The sequence below is a fragment of the Microcaecilia unicolor genome, chromosome 10, assembly GCF_901765095.1.
Source record: "Microcaecilia unicolor chromosome 10, aMicUni1.1, whole genome shotgun sequence".
Taxonomy (NCBI): Eukaryota; Metazoa; Chordata; class Amphibia; order Gymnophiona; family Siphonopidae; genus Microcaecilia; species Microcaecilia unicolor.
The window spans coordinates 210,450,002-210,470,399 of record NC_044040.1 but is presented as its reverse complement, the minus strand read 5'-3'; the positions used below and the strand labels follow the sequence as shown (position 1 = coordinate 210,470,399).

Sequence of the window (20,398 nt, the reverse complement as noted above, 5' to 3'; positions counted from 1 at the left end):
GAAATGTTTAAATGAACTTTAATACGAGAAATGCAGCCATTTTTCAGCTCAGCTAAAGGAGTGTCAGCATTAGCTTTACAAAGCTTAGTAAATCACCGAGTATTTTGAAAGCTGTCCTGCCATTGGCTGGTGCCTGTGGTCAGTAGCTGACTCAGTCCTTGTCCAGTTTCAATCTCCAGTCTCTAATGAGTGGAGGCGTGGCCTAATGGTTAGTTCAATGGACTTTGATCCTGATAACCTGGGTTTGATTCCCACTGTAGCTCCTTGTGACCTTGGGCAAGTCATTTAGCCCTCCACTGCCCCAGGTATAAACACTTCAGTTATGAGTCCCCTAGGGACAGAGAAAGTACTTGCATGTAATGTGTAATATCACTATAGAAATGATCAGTAGTAGTAGTAGCTTATTATAGAAAAATCTTCATAACACGTGACCATTATCAAGAAGGAAATGCAGTGTCATGAGCTGTTCAACATGTCCTTGTTTACATTGTAGACGCAACAACTGTGACTGAAACAATATTAACCACAGTCAAAACTCTACCTCCTGTCGTCTCCACCACAGCCCAATCATCTACAACAGGTGGGTTTTTTAAATCATTAATTCAGACATTTACAAATAGTTTTGAACAGAGTAAATCGCCACTGGATATCTTCAGTGTCATCCTAAGTATCTCTCTACAGAATGAGGTAAAATGCCCTCAAGGTGTACCTTTTGGATTTCAGATGAAACAACTAGACATGAAACATCCACCATAATTACTGCTCTTCCTTCTGGACCACCAACTACAACCTCACCACCAGCTCCAACTGGTATTGTAAAACTTTTTTTTCACCATTAATTCACTTCCATAGACACTAAGAATTACTGTCCTAATGACAAGCCTCAGCTAGTGTTGTAGAAGTCCCACAATTATAACAATTTATCTAATTCCAGTATACATCCTTGCACTGGAGAAATGTCACATTAAGCCCCATTTTGCATAGGATGTTTGGGTAGGGTTTGGGACATCCAGCTCAGATATTCACAATTCCTTGGGTATGTTGCAAAATTATGAGCTGAAGGCAGAGTCTTTTCTAAAATACATATACAGATGCGGGAAAATCAATTTCACAAAAGGAACATATTCAGGGGGTCTTTTACAAAGCGATAGTAAGCCCAATGCAGACTTAACGCACGCTAAATCTGAACTACTGCCGGCCCAATACAGCCTCCGGTGGTAGTTCTGTGTCTAGCGTGCACCATTTCTGGTGCTCCAGAACTTTTTAATTTTTTACTAGCATGACAGTAACCCGGTGGTAATCAGGCATCACCGCGCACTGCCCGGGTACCACTGGGTTACCATGAGCACCTACTGCCACCTCAATGGGTGGTAGTAAGTGCTCCCCACCGCATGGGCACAAAGTAAGAGTTATCTTATCAAATGGACATTTTTAGGAGGAGGGCTTTTTGCCCTCTGTGGTAAAAAGGGCCCTGGCCAGAGCTGCCCAGAGAGTGAGCTGGGCCCGGGGCAAGGCCGCCCCCCCCCCCAATTGCTACCACTGTTGCCTCCCTCTCCTGCTCTTAGGCCACCGGTGCCGCAGTCCCCAGTCTCCATCCGCCCACCCCCAGCCCCATCGACAGCCCCCCTCCATCCGTCACCGAGCCCCTGCATTAAAATCGGCAGTACCTCACCTCCGTGTGAAAGCTGCAGATCGCCTCCCTTTGGGCCTTCCCTCACTGTGTCCCGTCCTCATCTGATGTAACTTCCTGTTTCCACAAGGGCGGGATACAGGGAGGGCCCGAAGGGAGGCGATCTGCCACTTTCACACGGAGGTGAGGCGCTGCTGATTTGAATGCAGGGGGCCCGGTGGCGGATAGAGGGGGGCTGTCGATGGAGCTGAGGGCAGGCAGGTGAGACCGGGGACTGCAGCGCCGGTGGCATGAGAGCAGGAGAAGGAGAGATACCCCAGCGCTGGTCCCCCCCTTGGAGGCCCGGGCCTGGGGAAATTTGTCCCCCCCTGCCCCCCCTCTCTCGGCGGCCCTGGCCCATGGGATAAATGGCCCCTGCCACTACCGCAGGGCCCTTTTTTCTGCAGCTTAGTAAAAGAACCCTTCAATAAGAGAGGCATCACTTGGGGCATTATACATGCAAAATCTGGTAACTGCACATCTTAAGTGCCAGACTTCCCAGAACTGCACACCCAACAGAAGCCAAGCCAGTTAAGATGAGTGAAATAAGACTTTAAAAAAATATTTCAGGTGAAGCTGGACACCCCTGAGGTAAGCAGAAGTTCTCCCTCAGTCACTGGTAGAGACCTCAGGTCTATATATTATTATATACAGATAGCTGGTACTTACACATGCCATGAATAAAGCGAATGCTACATACCTGTAGAAGGTATTCTCCGAGGACAGCAGGCTGATTGTTCTCACTGATGGGTGACGTCCTCGGCAGCCCCTCCAATCGGAATCTTCCTAGCAAAGACCTTTGCTAGCTCTCGCGCGCCTGCGCGCACCGCGCAGGCGCGGCCGTCTTCCCGCCCGAAACCGGCTCGAGCCGGCCAGTCCAGTATGTAGCAAGACAATACATTTCAAGGGAAGACACAACTCCAAAGGGGAGGCGGGCGGGTTTGTGAGAACAATCAGCCTGCTGTCCTCGGAGAATACCTTCTACAGGTATGTAGCATTCGCTTTCTCCGAGGACAAGCAGGCTGCTTGTTCTCACTGATGGGGTATCCCTAGCCCCCAGGCTCACTCAAAACAACAACCATGGTCAATTGGGCCTCGCAACGGCGAGGACATAACTGAGATTGACCTAAAAAATTTACCAACTAACTGAGAGTGCAGCCTGGAACAGAACAAACAGGGCCCTCGGGGGGTGGAGTTGGATCCTAAAGCCCAAACAGGTTCTGAAGAACTGACTGCCCGAACCGACTGTCGCGTCGGGTATCCTGCTGCAGGCAGTAATGAGATGTGAATGTGTGGACAGATGACCACGTCGCAGCTTTGCAAATTTCTTCAATGGAGGCTGACTTCAAGTGGGCTACCGACGCAGCCATGGCTCTGACATTATGAGCCGTGACATGACCCTCAAGAGCCAGCCCCGCCTGGGCGTAAGTGAAGGAAATGAAATCTGCTAGCCAATTGGATATGGTGCGTTTCCCTACAGCCACTCCCCTCCTATTGGGGTCAAAAGAAACAAACAATTGGGCGGACTGTCTGTGGGGCTGTGTCCGCTCCAGGTAGAAGGCCAATGCTCTCTTGCAGTCCAATGTGTGCAGCTGACGTTCAGCAGGGCAGGAATGAGGACGGGGAAAGAATGTTGGCAAGACAATTGACTGGTTCAGATGGAACTCCGACACAACCTTTGGCAAGAACTTAGGGTGAGTGCGGAGGACTACTCTGTTATGATGAAATTTGGTGTAAGGGGCCTGGGCTACCAGGGCCTGAAGCTCACTGACTCTACGAGCTGAAGTAACTGCCACCAAGAAAATGACCTTCCAGGTCAAGTACTTCAGATGGCAGGAATTCAGTGGCTCAAAAGGAGGTTTCATCAGCTGGATGAGAACGACATTGAGATCCCATGACACTGTAGGAGGCTTGACCGGGGGCTTTGACAAAAGCAAACCTCTCATGAAGCGAACAACTAAAGGCTGTCCTGAGATCGGCTTACCTTCTACATGGTAATGGTATGCACTGATTGCGCTAAGGTGAACTCTTACAGAGTTGGTCTTGAGACCAGACTCAGACAAGTGCAGAAGGTATTCAAGCAGGGTCTGTGTAGGACAAGAGCGAGGAGCTAGGGCCTTGCTGTCACACCAGACGACAAACCTCCTCCACAGAAAGAAGTAACTCCTCTTAGTGGAATCTTTCCTGGAAGCAAGCAAGACGCGGGAGACACCCTCTGACAGACCCAAAGAGGCAAAGTCTACGCTCTCAACATCCAGGCCGTGAGAGCCAGGGACCGGAGGCTGGGATGCAGAAGAGCCCCTTCGTCCTGCGTGATGAGGGTCGGAAAACACTCCAATCTCCACGGTTCTTCGGAGGATAACTCCAGAAGAAGAGGGAACCAGATCTGACGCGGCCAAAAAGGAGCAATCAGAATCATGGTGCCTCGGTCTTGCTTGAGTTTCAACAAAGTCTTTCCCACCAGAGGAATGGGAGGATAAGCATACAGCAGGCCCTCCCCCCAATCCAGGAGGAAGGCATCCGATGCTAGTCTGCCGGGGGCCTGAAGCCTGGAACAGAACTGAGGGACTTTGTGGTTCACTCGAGATGCGAAGAGGTCCACCAAGGGGGTGCCCCACGCTTGGAAGATCTGGCGCACCACTCTGGAGTTGAGCGACCACTCGTGAGGTTGCATAATCCGGCTCAGTCTGTCGGCCAGACTGTTGTTTACGCCTGCCAGATATGTGGCTTGGAGAACCATGCCGAGACGGCGAGCCCAAAGCCACATGCTGACGGCTTCCTGACACAGGGGGCGAGATCCGGTGCCCCCCTGCTTGTTGACATAGTACATGGCAACCTGGTTGTCTGTCTGAATTTGAATAATTTGATGGGACAGCCGATCTCTGAAAGCCTTCAGAGCGTTCCAGATCGCTCGCAACTCCAGGAGATTGATCTGTAGACCGCGTTCCTGGAGGGACCAGCTTCCTTGGGTGTGAAACCCATCGACATGAGCTCCCCATCCCAGGAGAGACGCATCCGTTGTCAGCACTTTTTGTGGCTGAGGAATTTGGAAAGGACGTCCCAGAGTCAAATTGGACCAGATTGTCCACCAATACAGGGATTCGAGAAAACTCGTGGACAGGTGGATCACGTCTTCTAGACCCCCAGCAGCCTGATACCACTGGGAGGCTAGGGTCCATTGAGCAGATCTCATGTGAAGACGGGCCATGGGAGTCACATGAACTGTGGAGGCCATGTGGCCCAGCAATCTCAACATCTGCCGAGCTGTGATCTGCTGGGACGCTCGCACCCACGAGACGAGGGACAACAAGTTGTTGGCTCTCGCCTCTGGGAGATAGGCACGAGCCGTCCGAGAATCCAGCAGAGCTCCTATGAATTCGAGTTTCTGCACTGGGAGAAGATGGGACTTTGGGTAATTTATCACAAACCCCAGTAGCTCCAGGAGGCGAATAGTCATCTGCATGGACTGCAGGGCTCCTGCCTCGGATGTGTTCTTCACCAGCCAATCGTCGAGATATGGGAACACGTGCACCCCCAGCCTGCGAAGCGCCGCTGCTACCACAGCTAGGCACTTTGTGAACACCCTGGGCGCAGAGGCGAGCCCAAAGGGTAGCACACAGTACTGGAAGTGGCATGTGCCCAACTGAAATCGCAGATACTGTCTGTGAGCTGGCAGTATCGGGATGTGTGTGTAGGCATCCTTCAAGTCCAGAGAGCATAGCCAATCGTTTTGCTGAATCATGGGGAGAAGGGTGCCCAGGGAAAGCATCCTGAACTTTTCTTTTACGAGATATCTGTTCAGGGCCCTTAGGTCTAGGATGGGACGCATCCCCCCTGTTTTCTTTTCCACAAGGAAGTACCTGGAATAGAATCCCAGCCCTTCTTGCCCGGATGGCACGGGCTCGACCGCATTGGCGCTGAGAAGGGCGGAGAGTTCCTCTGCAAGTACCTGCTTGTGCTGGAAGCTGTAAGACTGAGCTCCCGGTGGACAATTTGGAGGTTTGGAGGCCAAATTGAGGGTGTATCCTTGCCGGACTATTTGCAGAACCCACTGATCGGAGGTTATGAGAGGCCACCTTTGGTGAAAAGCTTTCAACCTCCCTCCGACTGGCAGGTCGCCCGACACTGACACTTGGATGTCGGCTATGCTCTGCTGGAGCCAGTCAAAAGCTCGCCCCTTGCTTTTGCTGGGGAGCCGCGGGGCCTTGCTGAGGCGCACGCTGCTGACGAGAGCGAGCGCGCTGGGGCTTAGCCTGGGCCGCAGGCTGTCGGGAAGGAGGATTGTACCTACGCTTACCAGAAGTATAGGGAACAGTCTTCCTTCCCCCGAAAAATCGTCTACCTGTAGAGGTAGAAGCTGAAGGCTGCCGGCGGGAGAACTTGTCGAATGCGGTGTCCCGCTGGTGGAGAGACTCTACCACCTGCTCGACTTTTTCTCCAAAAATGTTGTCCGCACGGCAAGGCGAGTCCGCAATCCGCTGCTGGATTCTATTCTCCAGGTCGGCGGCACGCAGCCATGAGAGCCTGCGCATCACCACACCTTGAGCAGCGGCCCTGGACGCAACATCAAAAGTGTCATAAACTCCTCTGGCCAGGAATTTTCTGCACGCCTTCAGCTGCCTGACCACCTCCTGAAAAGGCTTGGCTTGCTCAGGGGGAAGAGCATCAACCAAGCCCGCCAACTGTCGCACATTATTCCGCATGTGTATGCTCGTGTAGAGCTGGTAGGACTGAATTTTGGCCACGAGCATAGAGGAATGGTAGGCCTTCCTCCCAAAGGAGTCTAAGGTTCTAGAGTCTTTGCCCGGGGGCGCCGAAGCATGCTCCCTAGAACTCTTAGCCTTCTTTAGGGCCAGATCCACAACTCCAGAGTCGTGAGGCAACTGAGTGCGCATCAGCTCTGGGTCCCCATGGATCCGGTACTGGGACTCGATCTTCTTGGGGATGTGGGGATTAGTTAAAGGCTTGGTCCAGTTCGCCAGCAATGTCTTTTTGAGGACATGGTGCAGGGGAACAGTGGACGCTTCCTTAGGTGGAGAAGGATAGTCCAGGAGCTCAAACATTTCAGCCCTGGGCTCGTCCTCCACAACCACCGGGAAGGGGATGGCCGTAGACATCTCCCGGACAAAGGAAGCAAAAGACAGACTCTCGGGAGGAGAAAGCTGTCTTTCAGGAGAGGGAGTGGGATCAGAAGGTAGACCCTCAGACTCCTCGTCAGAGAAATATCTGGGGTCTTCTTCTTCCTCCCACAAGGCCTCACCCTCGGTGTCAGACACAAGTTCACGGACCTGCGTCTGCAACCGTGCCCGGCTCGACTCCGTGGAGCCACGTCCACGATGGGGGCGTCGAGAGGTAGACTCCCTCGCCCGCATCGGCGAAGCTCCCTCCGCCGACGTAGTCGGGGAGCCCTCCTGGGAGGTGGCCGCAGTCGGCACCGCACGCGGTACCGACGTCGGGGACCTCACCCCGGGCGATGGGCCAGCCGGCGCCACGCTCGACGGTACCGGAGGCGCAAGCACCGCCGGTACCGGAGGGGTAGGGCGCAACAGCTCTCCCAGAATCTCTGGGAGAACGGCCCGGAGGCTCTCGTTCAGAGCGGCTGCAGAGAAAGGCATGGAGGTCGATGCAGGCGTCGACGTCAGAACCTGTTCCGGGCGTGGAGGCTGTTCCGGGCTGTCCAGAGTGGAGCGCATCGACACCTCCTGAACAGAGGGTGAGCGGTCCTCTCGGTGCCGATGCCTGCTGGGTGCCGACTCCCTCGGCGACCCAGAGCTCTCGGTGCCGACTCGGGGAGGGGACCGGTGTCGATGCTTCTTCGACTTCTTCCGAAGCATGTCACCGGAGCTCCCCGGCACCGACGAGGAGGACGTAGAATCCAGCCGTCGCTTCCTCGGGGCCGAGGCCGAAGGGGGTCGGTCTCGGGGGGGCTGTACCGCAGGAGCCCTCAGGGTAGGAGGAGACCCACCCGAGGGCTCACCGCCACCAGCAGGGGAATGGACAGCCCTCACCTGCACTCCACACGATGCACCACCGTCCGACGACATCAGGAGACGAGGTCCCGGTACCACCGACGTCGATGCAGCTATCCGATGTCTCGGCGCCGATGCAGAGCTCGATGCACTCGATGCACTGGCAGCCAAGGAAGAAGGTCTGGACTCTGATGACGTCGATGCACACGATGACCCCGGTGCCGATGCCGACGAAGAGCCTGAGAACAAAACGTTCCACTGGGCCAATCTCGCTACTTGAGTCCGCCTTTGTAAGAGGGAACACAGACTACAGTTCTGGGGACGGTGCTCGGCCCCCAGACACTGAAGACACGAAGAGTGCCTATCAGTGAGCGAGATTACCCGGGCGCACTGGGTGCACTTCTTGAAGCCGCTGGAAGGCTTCGATGTCATGGGCGGAAAAATCACGCCGGCGAAGTCAAAATCCGAAATGACAAATTTGGAGCACCAAAACTTTAAGGGAGAAAAATCTCGACCGAGGCCGAAAAGAGGCCTACCCCGACAACGAAAGAAAACTTACCGGGGCAAAAACTGGAAATACGGGAAGAGGCAAAAGAAACCCAAGAGGGTTTCCGGAGCACTTTCCGAACGAAAAGAAACTTTTCCGAAGAAAAAACACGTCGATTAAATAACGGACGCGCGAGGTCGACTCTCCGGGGCTCACCACGGCAAAAAACACAGCCGTACCGAGTGCGGACGAAAGAAGACTGGCCGGCTCGAGCCGGTTTCGGGCGGGAAGACGGCCGCGCATGCGCGGTGCGCGCGGGCGCGCGAGAGCTAGCAAAGGTCTTTGCTAGGAAGATTCCGATTGGAGGGGCTGCCGAGGACGTCACCCATCAGTGAGAACAAGCAGCCTGCTTGTCCTCGGAGAAGGTACAATTGACAAAGGGGAATGTTTTTAAAATATATGTGTACTGCCATTGTAAAATGGGAAATACACACATACAGGTCAATAGTCAACTGGCAGTAGTCAGCATATATTTTAACGTTGACCACCACCTGCTAATTTAAACCTGGAAATTTAGTGCCAGGCCCTATCTGGGTGCCAGAACTGGATACCCAGGTCTTCAGCTGCACCTAAATGTTATGTGAATACGGCCAATAACCAATATAGCTAAGCAGGCAGAGTTAGGGCTGCCTTCTGTGTGATTCTATATGACCGGTAGCTATGTAGGCACTGACAGTGAATATTGACAGTGCCCACATAACTCCCGACTGTCGCCCCAGCACTAGCCAGCAAGTGCCATGGAAGTTACACCAGATTTTCAGTGGTTAAGTGCTGCTGAAAATCTGAGCCTGACCCACTCACCGCAGTTTAACCAAATAGGAGTTGCTCCTGCCCAGCTAAATCATTCTGGATTGCTCAACCATGCCCAGATCACACCTCCTTAAAAGCTATCGGGTCAATATTTAGCCACTGTGGTCAGAGAGTTTTTTTTAAAAATGATGTCTTCAGCAGTCAAAAATGATATGGGTGGAGGAGTGGCCTAGTGGTTAGGGTGGTGGACTTTGGTCCTGGGGAACTGAGGAACTGAGTTCAATTCCCACTTCAGGCACAGGCAGCTCCTTGTGACTCTGGGCAAGTCACTTAACCCTTCATTGCCCCCCATGTAAGCCGCATTGAGCCTGCTAAGAGTGGGAAAGCGCAGGGTACAAATGTAACAAAAATAAAATAGATACTATTGGAGATTCTACATGGAATGTTGCTATTCCAATAGCAACATTCCATGTAGAAGGCTGCGCAGGCTTCTGTTTCTGTGAGTCTGACGTCCTGCACGTACCTGCAGGACGTCAGACTCACAGAAGCAGAAGCCTGCGCGGCCACATTGGTGATCTGCAAGGGCCGACTTCTACATGGAATGTTACTAGTGGAATAGCAACATTCCATGTAGAATCTCAAATAGTAGCAACAGTGGAGGAGTGGCCTAGTGGTTAGGGTGGTGGACTTTGGTCCTGAGGAACTGAGTTCAACTCCCACTTCAGGCACAGGCAGCTCCTTGTGACTCTGGGCAAGTTACTTAACCCTCCATTGCCCCATGTAAGCTGCATTTAGCCTGCTAAGAGTGGGAAAGTGCGGGGTACAAATGTAACAAAAATAAAATCTGGATATTCAGCACTACTCTAGTTATGTTTATTTGAAACGTATTCTACCGCCCTTTGCTGTGCATCTACTAGGGCAGACATGGGATATCTAGATAAGGCAGTCTGCATTATCCAGATACAGCCTCTGAATATTCCAGTCAGAAGCACTTTTCCAAATACCAGATACCTTACTATTATCTTGACAAGTGATTTTCAATATTGACCCATATATATCCTGCAGCATCTACACCTATAAAGCATGGTATTGTACAATTGATAGTTAAATATATATGACATTTACATGAGTAAATGCCTCTGGTCATGTGTGTAAATGCTGCACACCCATTCGAAAATGAACTCCATTGTTGGCTAATATTCAAAACTAGCAGAAGATGCGGTAACTTCATGCAATAGTTAAGTACTGAAAACTCTTTTCTTTGTTATAGAGGTGGACATTGTGAGAAATAGTAATTACGATATTTAAGAAGAAATAATATTGCTGAATGTGGAGTTTTTCTGACCGCTGATGTTTCCCTTGGGTAGCCTTTTTTGCCACTGGTTGTCAGTGGCGTAGGCTTTACTTTCAAGGTAGACTGAGGTCTCTTCTCCACTTTTTCCTACCTCTTTGGTGTGTATTTTTGTATTTGAGTGTATTCTTGAGTGATATAATGATTGCAAGTATATCAATATACCAATTAATTCTGAATTGATAGAGCTTTACAAATGTCTAGATATCTTGCTCATATCCCACACTAATTTTATAACAGTCTTGTTCTAAAATTAAAGCCAAATGTTGAATTCACTGTATGAATTTTCCAATAGATCAGACAACAGTACAAACACCAACTTCCACCCCTCCTGAGGCAACAACAGTGATGACTGGTACGTTATATACATCCAAATGTTGACAAATTAGGAAACATATTTACAGCTGATGTGTACAAAGGAACATTTAAATTGAAATGCTATGTCTTCTAGTCAGAGAGGTGAAACAACCACTCAGGATATTACCATGTAGCTAAAATGAGACTGACTTGGCGCTTTTTCTTGTCATCCTATGATCTGTCTTCTGCAAAATTTACATTTGTTTGAAAATTAATGCATAGTCTAAATCTCAATGGGACGAGAAGAAACTTGAAGACTGAATATGTATAGCCTAGAACAGAAGTGCTTCATGTCAGTCCTCAAATTCTGCAACCCAGTTATTCTTTTCTGAATTTCCCCAATGAATATGCATGAGATCTATTTCCATGCATATTCATTGTGGAAATCCTGAAAATTTGACTGGGTTGTAGTTATGAGCACATCTGCCCTAGAGGAAAGGAGGGATAGGTGTCAATGTGTCAATGAATCAGGCCTATTTCCTATAGGGAAAGAGCTAAACAATACAGGGGCTGGGTAGTACAGGTACTGTAAGCAAACCCAATAGTAATACCACGAAAACAAAAAAAGTCACTTTATTAAAACCTGACATAGCCACATTTCTCCCTAAGGCTGCGTCAAGTGTACAGTTAAAAAACAGATGTCAGATTAAATGTGACAATTCAGCAGCAGTTTTAAAAATATAAAGCAGATCATAGATAAAATATAACAATTCAGCAGCGAAAAAGAGCAGTTTTGCAATCACCTCCACACACCATTAGCACTCAATTATGCTTCTCACATTCCATACTTATAACTATACCCTGGATGCAGCCTAAGGGTGGAATGGAGCCATGTTGAGTTTTCATAAAATGCCTTTTTGATTTATGAAGTCTTGAAGTCACTCTGGACTACATCTGTTCCTTTCAATCTCATATTTTTTCGGTTCCACAGTCTTGCTTCTACTCATTATGGCTGATACGATCCATTCGCCCCTATATTTAATGACTCTAGCTGTGCCACACTTCTTTACGCTCTTGTTGTATCTAAGCTCAACTACTGCATTGTTGCCTATGCTGGTTTCCTTTCTGCTGCTCTGAAGAAACCATTCAGAATACGACCATCTGTGTTTTCCCCCATTCTTCCCATTACAATCATATTACCCCCTTGTTCAAACATCACCATTGGCTCTCTATTAGGTTAAGTACAGATCACAAATGGCTTATCCTGCTTTTAAAGTGCTTTTAAGATCCTCTGTTTCAAAAATCCTCCCTATCTGGCTGGCCTGATCACCCCTTATGTTTCATCTCATTTTCTACGATACACCTCTGACCACTGCCTAATTCTACTCCCCCTTCATTACTGTGGACTACAGTCCACCAGTCGCTCTGCCTTTTTTGCACTGGTCCCCTTCCTTTGGAATTCCCTTCCTGCTGACATCCGATCAGCCCCTTCTTACTCCTCCTTTAGGGATCTTCTGAAGATGCACCTGTTTTCCCCGATGCCTCCTAGCTACTAGACCTGGTTGACAGTTGGTGCCTGCAATTGTTTTTCTTCTTAATTGACTATTTCCTCTTCTTTCCCCCCTACTGTCCTATCTGTAATTGTAGTTCCTTTCCTCCTTGTTATGCTGTACACTGACTTGGCTCCTATCTGAAAGGCAGTGGAATAATTTTAATAATCATAAACATTTGATAGCGCAAAACCCCTCTGTGAAAAACTACATTGGCTCCCAATTAAAGAACACATTGCTTTCAAGATCTGCACACTGGTTCACAAGATTATCTACGGTGAAGCCCCGGGACACATGACAGACTTGATTGACCTACTAATGAGAAACACATTCGAATCAATACGAACGTACCTAAATCTGCACTACCCAAGCTGCAAAGGACTCAAATACAAATCAACTTACATAAATACAGTATTGCCATACTGGGAAAGACCAAAGTCCATAAAGCCAAGCATCCTATTTCAAACAGTGGCCAATCCAGGTCACAAATACCTGGCAAGATCCCCAAAAGTACAAAACATTTTATACTGCTTACCCCAGAAATAGTGGATCTAATGGACCTGAGTATTACATCTGCGGCTAGCAAAGAGGCTGGTAAGAATGTTTTTAATCACATTTTTGGGGGTGAAAGGGGATTAGTGACCACTGGAAGAGTAAGAGGAGGTCAGTCTTGATTCCTTGCAGTGGTCACCTGGAAGTATATTGTCAAAGCACTTAGACTTACAAAGTTCCAAAGTAATCTATGGAACTTTGTAAGTCTAAGTGCTTTGAAAGTGAGCCCCCTGGTCATTTAAGGCACCTTTTTGTGCCTTGTTTGTTATAAAAATAGATCTAGCTCAAAATGTGTTAGTTGTAGTCCAAGACGGTTTTGTTTTGATCCATTATGGCTGAGAAACGTCCAAGTGTTAGGAACACCCAGATCCCGCCCTTAACACACCCCCTTGTGATTTGAACGCACTTCTGATGGAGTTCATACAAAAATGTCTAAAAATGAATTTTTCAAATACCAATTTGGACATTTTTGTGATAAAAATGTCCAAATGCAGTTTTATGCCACTTTCTGGACATTTTTCTCTTTTGAAAATGAGCCCTTTAGATATATAAATATTGATATATAGATAGAGATATAGATATACATATTTTTTCAGATGAAACAACTAAACATGAAACATCTACAATAAACACAGAGCTGCCTTCTGGGCCATCAACCACAACCTCACCACCATCTCCAACAGGTAAACTGAACTACCATTACTTCACCTGCTTAGAAACTAGGAACAACCATTATTAAAGAATGACAGAGCTAGCATTCCAGAAATCATGTGCTGATAATGATTTATCTAGTTCCAGTGTGTGTGCGTGTTTCAAAGAAATGTCATAATATTATCGATGTATTAACTAAATGGACACTGCAACAAGATTGCCACTCTATTAATCTAGAATTTTCTCTTAATTCTGAATCGACAGATCTCAGAAATATTTTATTTAGCATCAGTTGGCTTGTATTTCACACACTACGCTTGTGGGCTAATTGATTTTGATGTATTTTCCTTTATTTGTTTTCTTATTTCATATCTGACTTGTTTTTATTAATATCCTTTGTTATTATGGGAAATTGTAATGTTCATAAAATCTAATTAAAAAAAGAAACACTGACCCACACCTCCTTGTTTACATGTAGATTTGACAACTGTGTTTGAAACAACATCCACCAAAGTTACACTTCTCCCTCCTGTAACAACTTCTACGGCACAATCAACAAGAACAGGTAGCTTGTCTCATCATTAATTCAGAAATTTACAAATATTTATGTATGGGGTAAATCTCTTTGGGATGTAACTGCATCTCAAATGTTATCCTAAACATCTGTCAATAATATAAGGTGAAGTTCTTGGGATATATATATAAATATAGATATAGATATGTGGAGGTGCATTTTCGATATGATGTCCAAGTCCAACTTTGGACATTTTGCTCAAAACGTCCGAAATACAAGTGGGGAATATAGCCATTTCCAAAACAGAAAAAGTTTATGTTTTCTTTCTAAAATGACTATATGCTAGATATTTTTGTGCTCTGTGCGTTTATCTTGTTGGTCCATTATCAATAAAAAAAACCACGTCCAAATAATAAACACATAAAATCAAAGCACTGGGATATAGAAGGAACCCGTATTCTTAGCAGACTGGCCACAGAGACATCCTAGGAGAGCAATTTGCACATTTTTGTGATAAAAATGTCCAAATGCAGTTTTATGCCATTTTTTGGACATTTTTCTCTTTTGAAAATGAGCCTCTTATATATATAAGTATAGAGATATAGATAGAGATATAGATTTAATTTTTTTCAGATGAAACAACTAAACATGAAACATCTACAATAAACACAGAGCTGCCTTCTGGGCCATCAACCACAACCTCACCACCATCTCCAACAGGTAAACTGAACTACCATTACTTCACCTGCTTAGAAACTAGGAACAACCATTCTTAAAGAATGACAGAGCTAGCATTCCAGAAATCATGTGCTGATAATGATTTATCTAGTTCCAGTGTGTGTGCTTGTTTCAAAGAAATGTCATATTATTATCGATGTATTAACTAAATGGACACTGCAACAAGATTGCCACTCTATTAATCTAGAATTTTCTCTTAATTCTGAATCGACAGATCTCAGAAATATTTTATTTAGCATCAGTTGGCTTGTATTTCACACACTGCGCTTGTGGGCTAATTGATTTTGATGTATTTTCCTTTATTTGTTTTCTTATTTCATATCTGAGTTGTTTCTATTAATTTCCTTTGTTATTATGGGAAATTGTAATGTTCATAAAATCTAATTAAAAAAAGAAACACTGACCCACACCTCCTTGTTTACATGTAGATTTGACAACTGTGTCTGAAACAACATCCACCAAAGTCACACCTCTCCCTCCTGTAACAACCTCTACGGCACAATCAACAAGAACAGGTAGCTTGTCTCATCATTAATTCAGAAATTGGCAAATATTTTTGTAGGGGTAAATCTCTTTGAGATGTAACTGCACCTCCAATGTCATCCTAAACATCTGTCTATAGTATGAGGTAAAGTTCATGGGATATAGATATAGATATGTGGAGGTGCATTTTCGATATGACGTCCGTCCAACTTTGGACGTTTTGCTCAAAACGTCCAAACTTCAAGTGGGGAATATAGCCATTTCCAAAACAGAAAATGTTTATGTTTTATTTCTAAAAATGACTATATGCTAGATGTTTTTGTGCTTTGTGCGTTTATCTTGTTCGTCCATCATCCAAAAAACAACACGTCCAAGTAAAATACGCACAAAACCAAACCATTGGGATTTAGAAGGAACCAGCATTCTTAGTAGACTGGCCACAGAGACGTCCCAGGAGAGCAATGGGCACCCAAGGGGGCACTGCACTGGACTTCAAATAAATGCTCCCAGGTACCCATCTCACCACTGCTCCCTTATCTTGTCTGTTGAGCTCTCCCAAAACCAACCACAACCACCTACCTCCAACTTACACCACTACAATAGTCCCTTATGAGTGAAGGGGGCACCTTATATGTGGGTACTGTTGGTTTCTGGTGAATTTTGGAGGACTCACAGTTTCCACCAGAAGTGTAACAGATTAGGGGGAGGTATGGGCCTAGGTTCACCTACCCACCACTAAACTACTCTAGGGACCTGCATGTTGATCTAATGGACCTGAGTATTACATCTGAGGCTAGCATAGAGGCTGGTAAGAATGTTTTTAATCACATTTTTGGGGGTGAAAGGGGATGAGTGACCACTGGAGGAGTAAGAGGAGGTCATTCTTGATTCCTTGCAGTGGTCACCTGGAAGTATATTGTCAAAACACTTAGATTTATAAAGTTCCAAAGTAACCTATGGAATTTTGTAAGTCTAAGTGCTTTGAAAGTGAGCCCCCTGGTCATTTAAGGCACCTTTTTGTGCCTTGTTTGTTATAAAAGTAGATCTAGCTCAAAATGTGTTAGTTGTAGTCCAAGACGGTTTTGTTTTGATCCATTATGGCTGAGAAATGTCCAAGTGTTAGGAACACCCAGATCCCGCCCTTAACACACCCCCTTGTGATTTGAACGCACTTCTGATGGACTTCATACAAAAATGTCAAAAAATGAATTTTTAAAATACCAATTTGGACATTTTTGTGATAAAAATATGCAAATGCAGTTTTATGCCATTTTTTGGACATTTTTCTCTTTTGAAAATGAGCCTCTTAGATATATAAGTATAGATATATAGATAGAGATATAGATATAATTTTTTTCAGATGAAACAACTAAACATGAAACATCTACAATAAACACAGAGCTGCCTTCTGGGCCACCAACCACAACCTCACCACCATCTCCAACAGGTAAACTGAACTACCATTACTTCACCTGCTTAGAAACTAGGAACAACCATTATTAAAGAATGACAGAGCTAGCATTCTAGAAATCATGTGCTGATAATGATTTATCTAGTTCCAGTGTGTGTGCGTGTTTCAAAGAAATGTCATAATATTATCGATGTATTAACTAAATGGACACTGCAACAAGATTGCCACTTAATTAATCTAGAATTTTCTCTTCATTCTGAATTGACAGATCTTAGAAATATTTTATTTAGGATCAGCTGGCTTGTATTTCACACACTGAGCTTGTGGGCTAATTGATTTTGATGTATTTTCCTTTATTTGTTTTCTTATTTTATATCTGACTTGTTTTTATTAATTTCCTTTGTTATTATGGGAAATTGTAATGTTCATAAAATCTAATTGAAAAAAGAAACATTGACCCACATCTCCTTGTTTACATGTAGATTTGACAACTGTGTTTGAAACAACATCCACCAAAGTCACACTTCTCCCTACTGTAACAACCTCTAAGGCACAATCAACTAGAACAGGTAGCTTGTCTCACCATTAATTCAAAAATTTACAAATATTTATGTATGGGGTAAATCTCTTTGGGATGTAACTGCATCTCCAATGTCATCCTAAACATCTGTCAATAATATAGGGTGAAGTTCTTGGGATATATATATAAATATAGATATAGATATGTGGAGGTGCATTTTCGATATGATGTCCAAGTCCAACTTTGGACGTTTTGCTCAAAACGTCCGAAATTCAAGTGGGGAATATAGCCATTTCCAAAACAGAAAACGTTTATGTTTTTTTTTCTAAAATGACTATATGCTAGATGTTTTTGTGCTTTGTGTGTTTATCTTGTTGATCCATTATCAATAAAAAAAAACCACGTCCAAATAATAAACACATAAAATCAAAGCACTGGGATGTAGAAGGAACCCGTATTCTTAGCAGACTGGCCACAGAGACATCCTAGGAGAGCAATTTGGACATTTTTGTGATAAAAATGTCCAAATGCAGTTTTATGCCATTTTTTGGACATTTTTCTCTTTTGAAAATGAGCCTCTTAGATATATAAGTATAGATATATAGATAGAGATATAGATATAATTTTTTTCAGATGAAACAACTAAACATGAAACATCTACAATAAACACAGAGCTGCCTTCTGGACCACCAACCACAACCTCACCACCATCTCCAACAGGTAAACTGAACTACCATTACTTCACCTGCTTAGAAACTAGGAACAACCATTTGATTTTTCGACATGTTCCACAAAACATCCCAAATCGAACCTAGATGTCACAGTGAAAATGCCCCCAAGTGTCCCACAGCATCTACAGATGTAAATAGTAGTATTATCAATGTTTACACTTGTATTCTATATACACATGTAAACGCGACATGTGAATTTACCTGCATTGTTAACCAATATTGAAAATTTGGTAGAAAATGCAGTAACCTAATGGAAATTGCTATGATTGCACTTTATTAATGCACAAAGTTCTCTTAATGTACAAGCTAATTTTGCATGCTTGCTAAAGAGGCTTCATTATAGTGTGCCACGAAAAAAATTATTGCATCCTGAATGAGGTGGGATTTTATCATGAACACTGAAATTTTAAGAAAGCTTGTGCTAAATGTTTTATGATATGTTTTGGTGGATAGGCCCATCAATGTTTTCCTTGTGATGCTAGAGGGCAGGGCTGGCTCTATCACTAGAAGGACCAGATGTCTGTCTAGGTGGCAGATTTTTGGGGATGGTAGCGTGGAATGGACCAGTAGAACAGTGGCAGTTAAAAGCTGCCATCAACCTGGCAGCAGATCATTGAGCACATACACTGTATAAGCATCAGTTCATGGGGTGCAACATGGATCGGCACAACAACACCCCAATTATTTAGATTTGTTATAGTGAGAGCAGCTCGGTGGCAGGAGCATTCGGAAACCAAGTTTGATTCCCACTGCAGCTCCTTGTGGCTCTGAAAAAGTCACTCAACTCTCCATTGCCCCAGGTACAAAATAAGTACCTGTATATAATACGTAAACCACAGAAAGGTGGTACATCAAGTCCCCTTTACCCTTGAAACACTAACATCTTTTCAACAGACAAATAAAAATGAAAGCAGGAAATCTTACCAATCTTTTTTTCACTACCCGATATTGGTTGTATGTCCTAAAGATCCATAAACCTTCCTCTGATTTGTCTACGAAGCAATACAGTTACTTAAAAACATCAAGCTCTCAGTATTTCAAGTTTTAGGTTTCACTGATGAATGGGGATTATTTAAAAAAGGGAGGAAAGGATTTCTTTACTGCAGAAACAAAACATTTTACTATTCCCACTGGGCAGTAAAAAGTATTGTTCCTGCATCTCTCTGAAGTGAGTGCACATTGACCTTAAGTGAGCAACGCTCCGGATTTGTATGAGCAATCGCTCACACGCGCACCTTAGAGGGAACAATGGCCATGCGGTAAGTTCACACTTGCCAAACGACCATTTCGGGGAGAGTACTTGCTGCCACCCATTGCGGTGGCAGTAGGGACTCCTGTGCTAACCAGCAGTAACCGGGCAGGATATGGCACTTCTCGATTACTGCTGGGTAACTCCTGTGCTAGAAAATCTGATCTGATTTTCTGTAGCACTGAAAATGTCATGTGCTAGGGGTAGAACTAACACCGGCACCCGCATTGGGCCAGCAGTAGTTTTGGGTCACCACGCGGCAACCTTTTAGTAAAAGGGCCCCTAAGATTTTTAAATGGAGCAGCTACAGAAGAAAGTTGCAAAATTGCTTCTTGCATACATATTACCACCACTTCCACATGGAAGCTGCCAGGTCTGTGCTGTTCATTTTTTCAGTATATATTTTAAAAATAGCTGTTTCCTCTGAAAATGGTGGGAAATACATATTCACTCCTGCATGTATGTTAGAAAAGGCTCTACATAGATGGATCCTTTTTTTCAATTACCACCACAGTTGAGCATCTCAATTCTGATCTCTGCATCTCTACATTCTATGTAAAAAAATACAGCTTCACATGTACAAATCAAAAATATTTTAAAAAACCCAGGCCTGAAAATTTTATTCATGATATTCTTGTCTTCACTTTACAGCCATTAAACCTACCACAGTTCCATCTTCCACTACCAGCACCAGGACCACCTTATCAACACTTTCACCTAAGACAACAACAACGACCCAGACAACAACTAAGTCCCCAATCATAGGTTAGTCGATGTCACTCAATGTCAAGATCAATGCCACATGTCTGATTTTTAGACATGTGGCATTGATCTTGACATCGAGTGAAAAATAATTCATATTTCATCAGACATAATCAATAGCATTTATAACTCGTGAAAATGTATAACGACTAACCTATCACCTGATTTAAACTTTGCATGCATGTTTCTAATAAGTATGCCTTTGCTAGTTAACATTAAGGTATGGACAAGAAATATACTAGTTAATGAGACTTGCTATAGAGCTTGCCACCATATTAATGTACATCAAATTCCTTTCAGACCGTGGTACCTGCAGTGCCTCAGGGGACCCTCACTATAACACTTTCGACAACAAAGTTCATCACTACATGGGAAATTGCACTTACACTCTTTCCAGACTCTGCAATCAATCCACCCATTTGCCGTACTTTGATGTCTCCACAAGTAACGAACACAGAGGTTCAAACACCAAAGTTTCCTATGTGAAATCAGTTCATGTGTTTGTGTACGGAAACCTGATCACTTTGCTGAAAAGCAAGAAAGTACATGTAAGTGCATTGTTTATTTTTATAAAATTCATTCTCAAATTAGAGTAGTTCTTTCACTGAGCCAACCTCAAAGCTAGTAAAACAACAACATTAAAAAAGATCTTTA

At 45.0% G+C, this 20,398-nt stretch overlaps 1 protein-coding gene across 1 annotated transcript in view; it reads left to right on the top strand.

The window, feature by feature from the left end:
• Positions 1–20,398, top strand: part of LOC115478386 (IgGFc-binding protein-like) — a 109,335-nt gene that overhangs the window by 41,000 nt on the left and 47,937 nt on the right. Inside the window, exons 20-23 of the mRNA XM_030215684.1 lie at positions 494–580; positions 17,636–17,722; positions 19,634–19,747; positions 20,045–20,292. Of these exons, the coding sequence (XP_030071544.1) occupies positions 494–580; positions 17,636–17,722; positions 19,634–19,747; positions 20,045–20,292 (536 nt within the window). The remainder of the gene's footprint in view (positions 1–493; positions 581–17,635; positions 17,723–19,633; positions 19,748–20,044; positions 20,293–20,398) is intronic.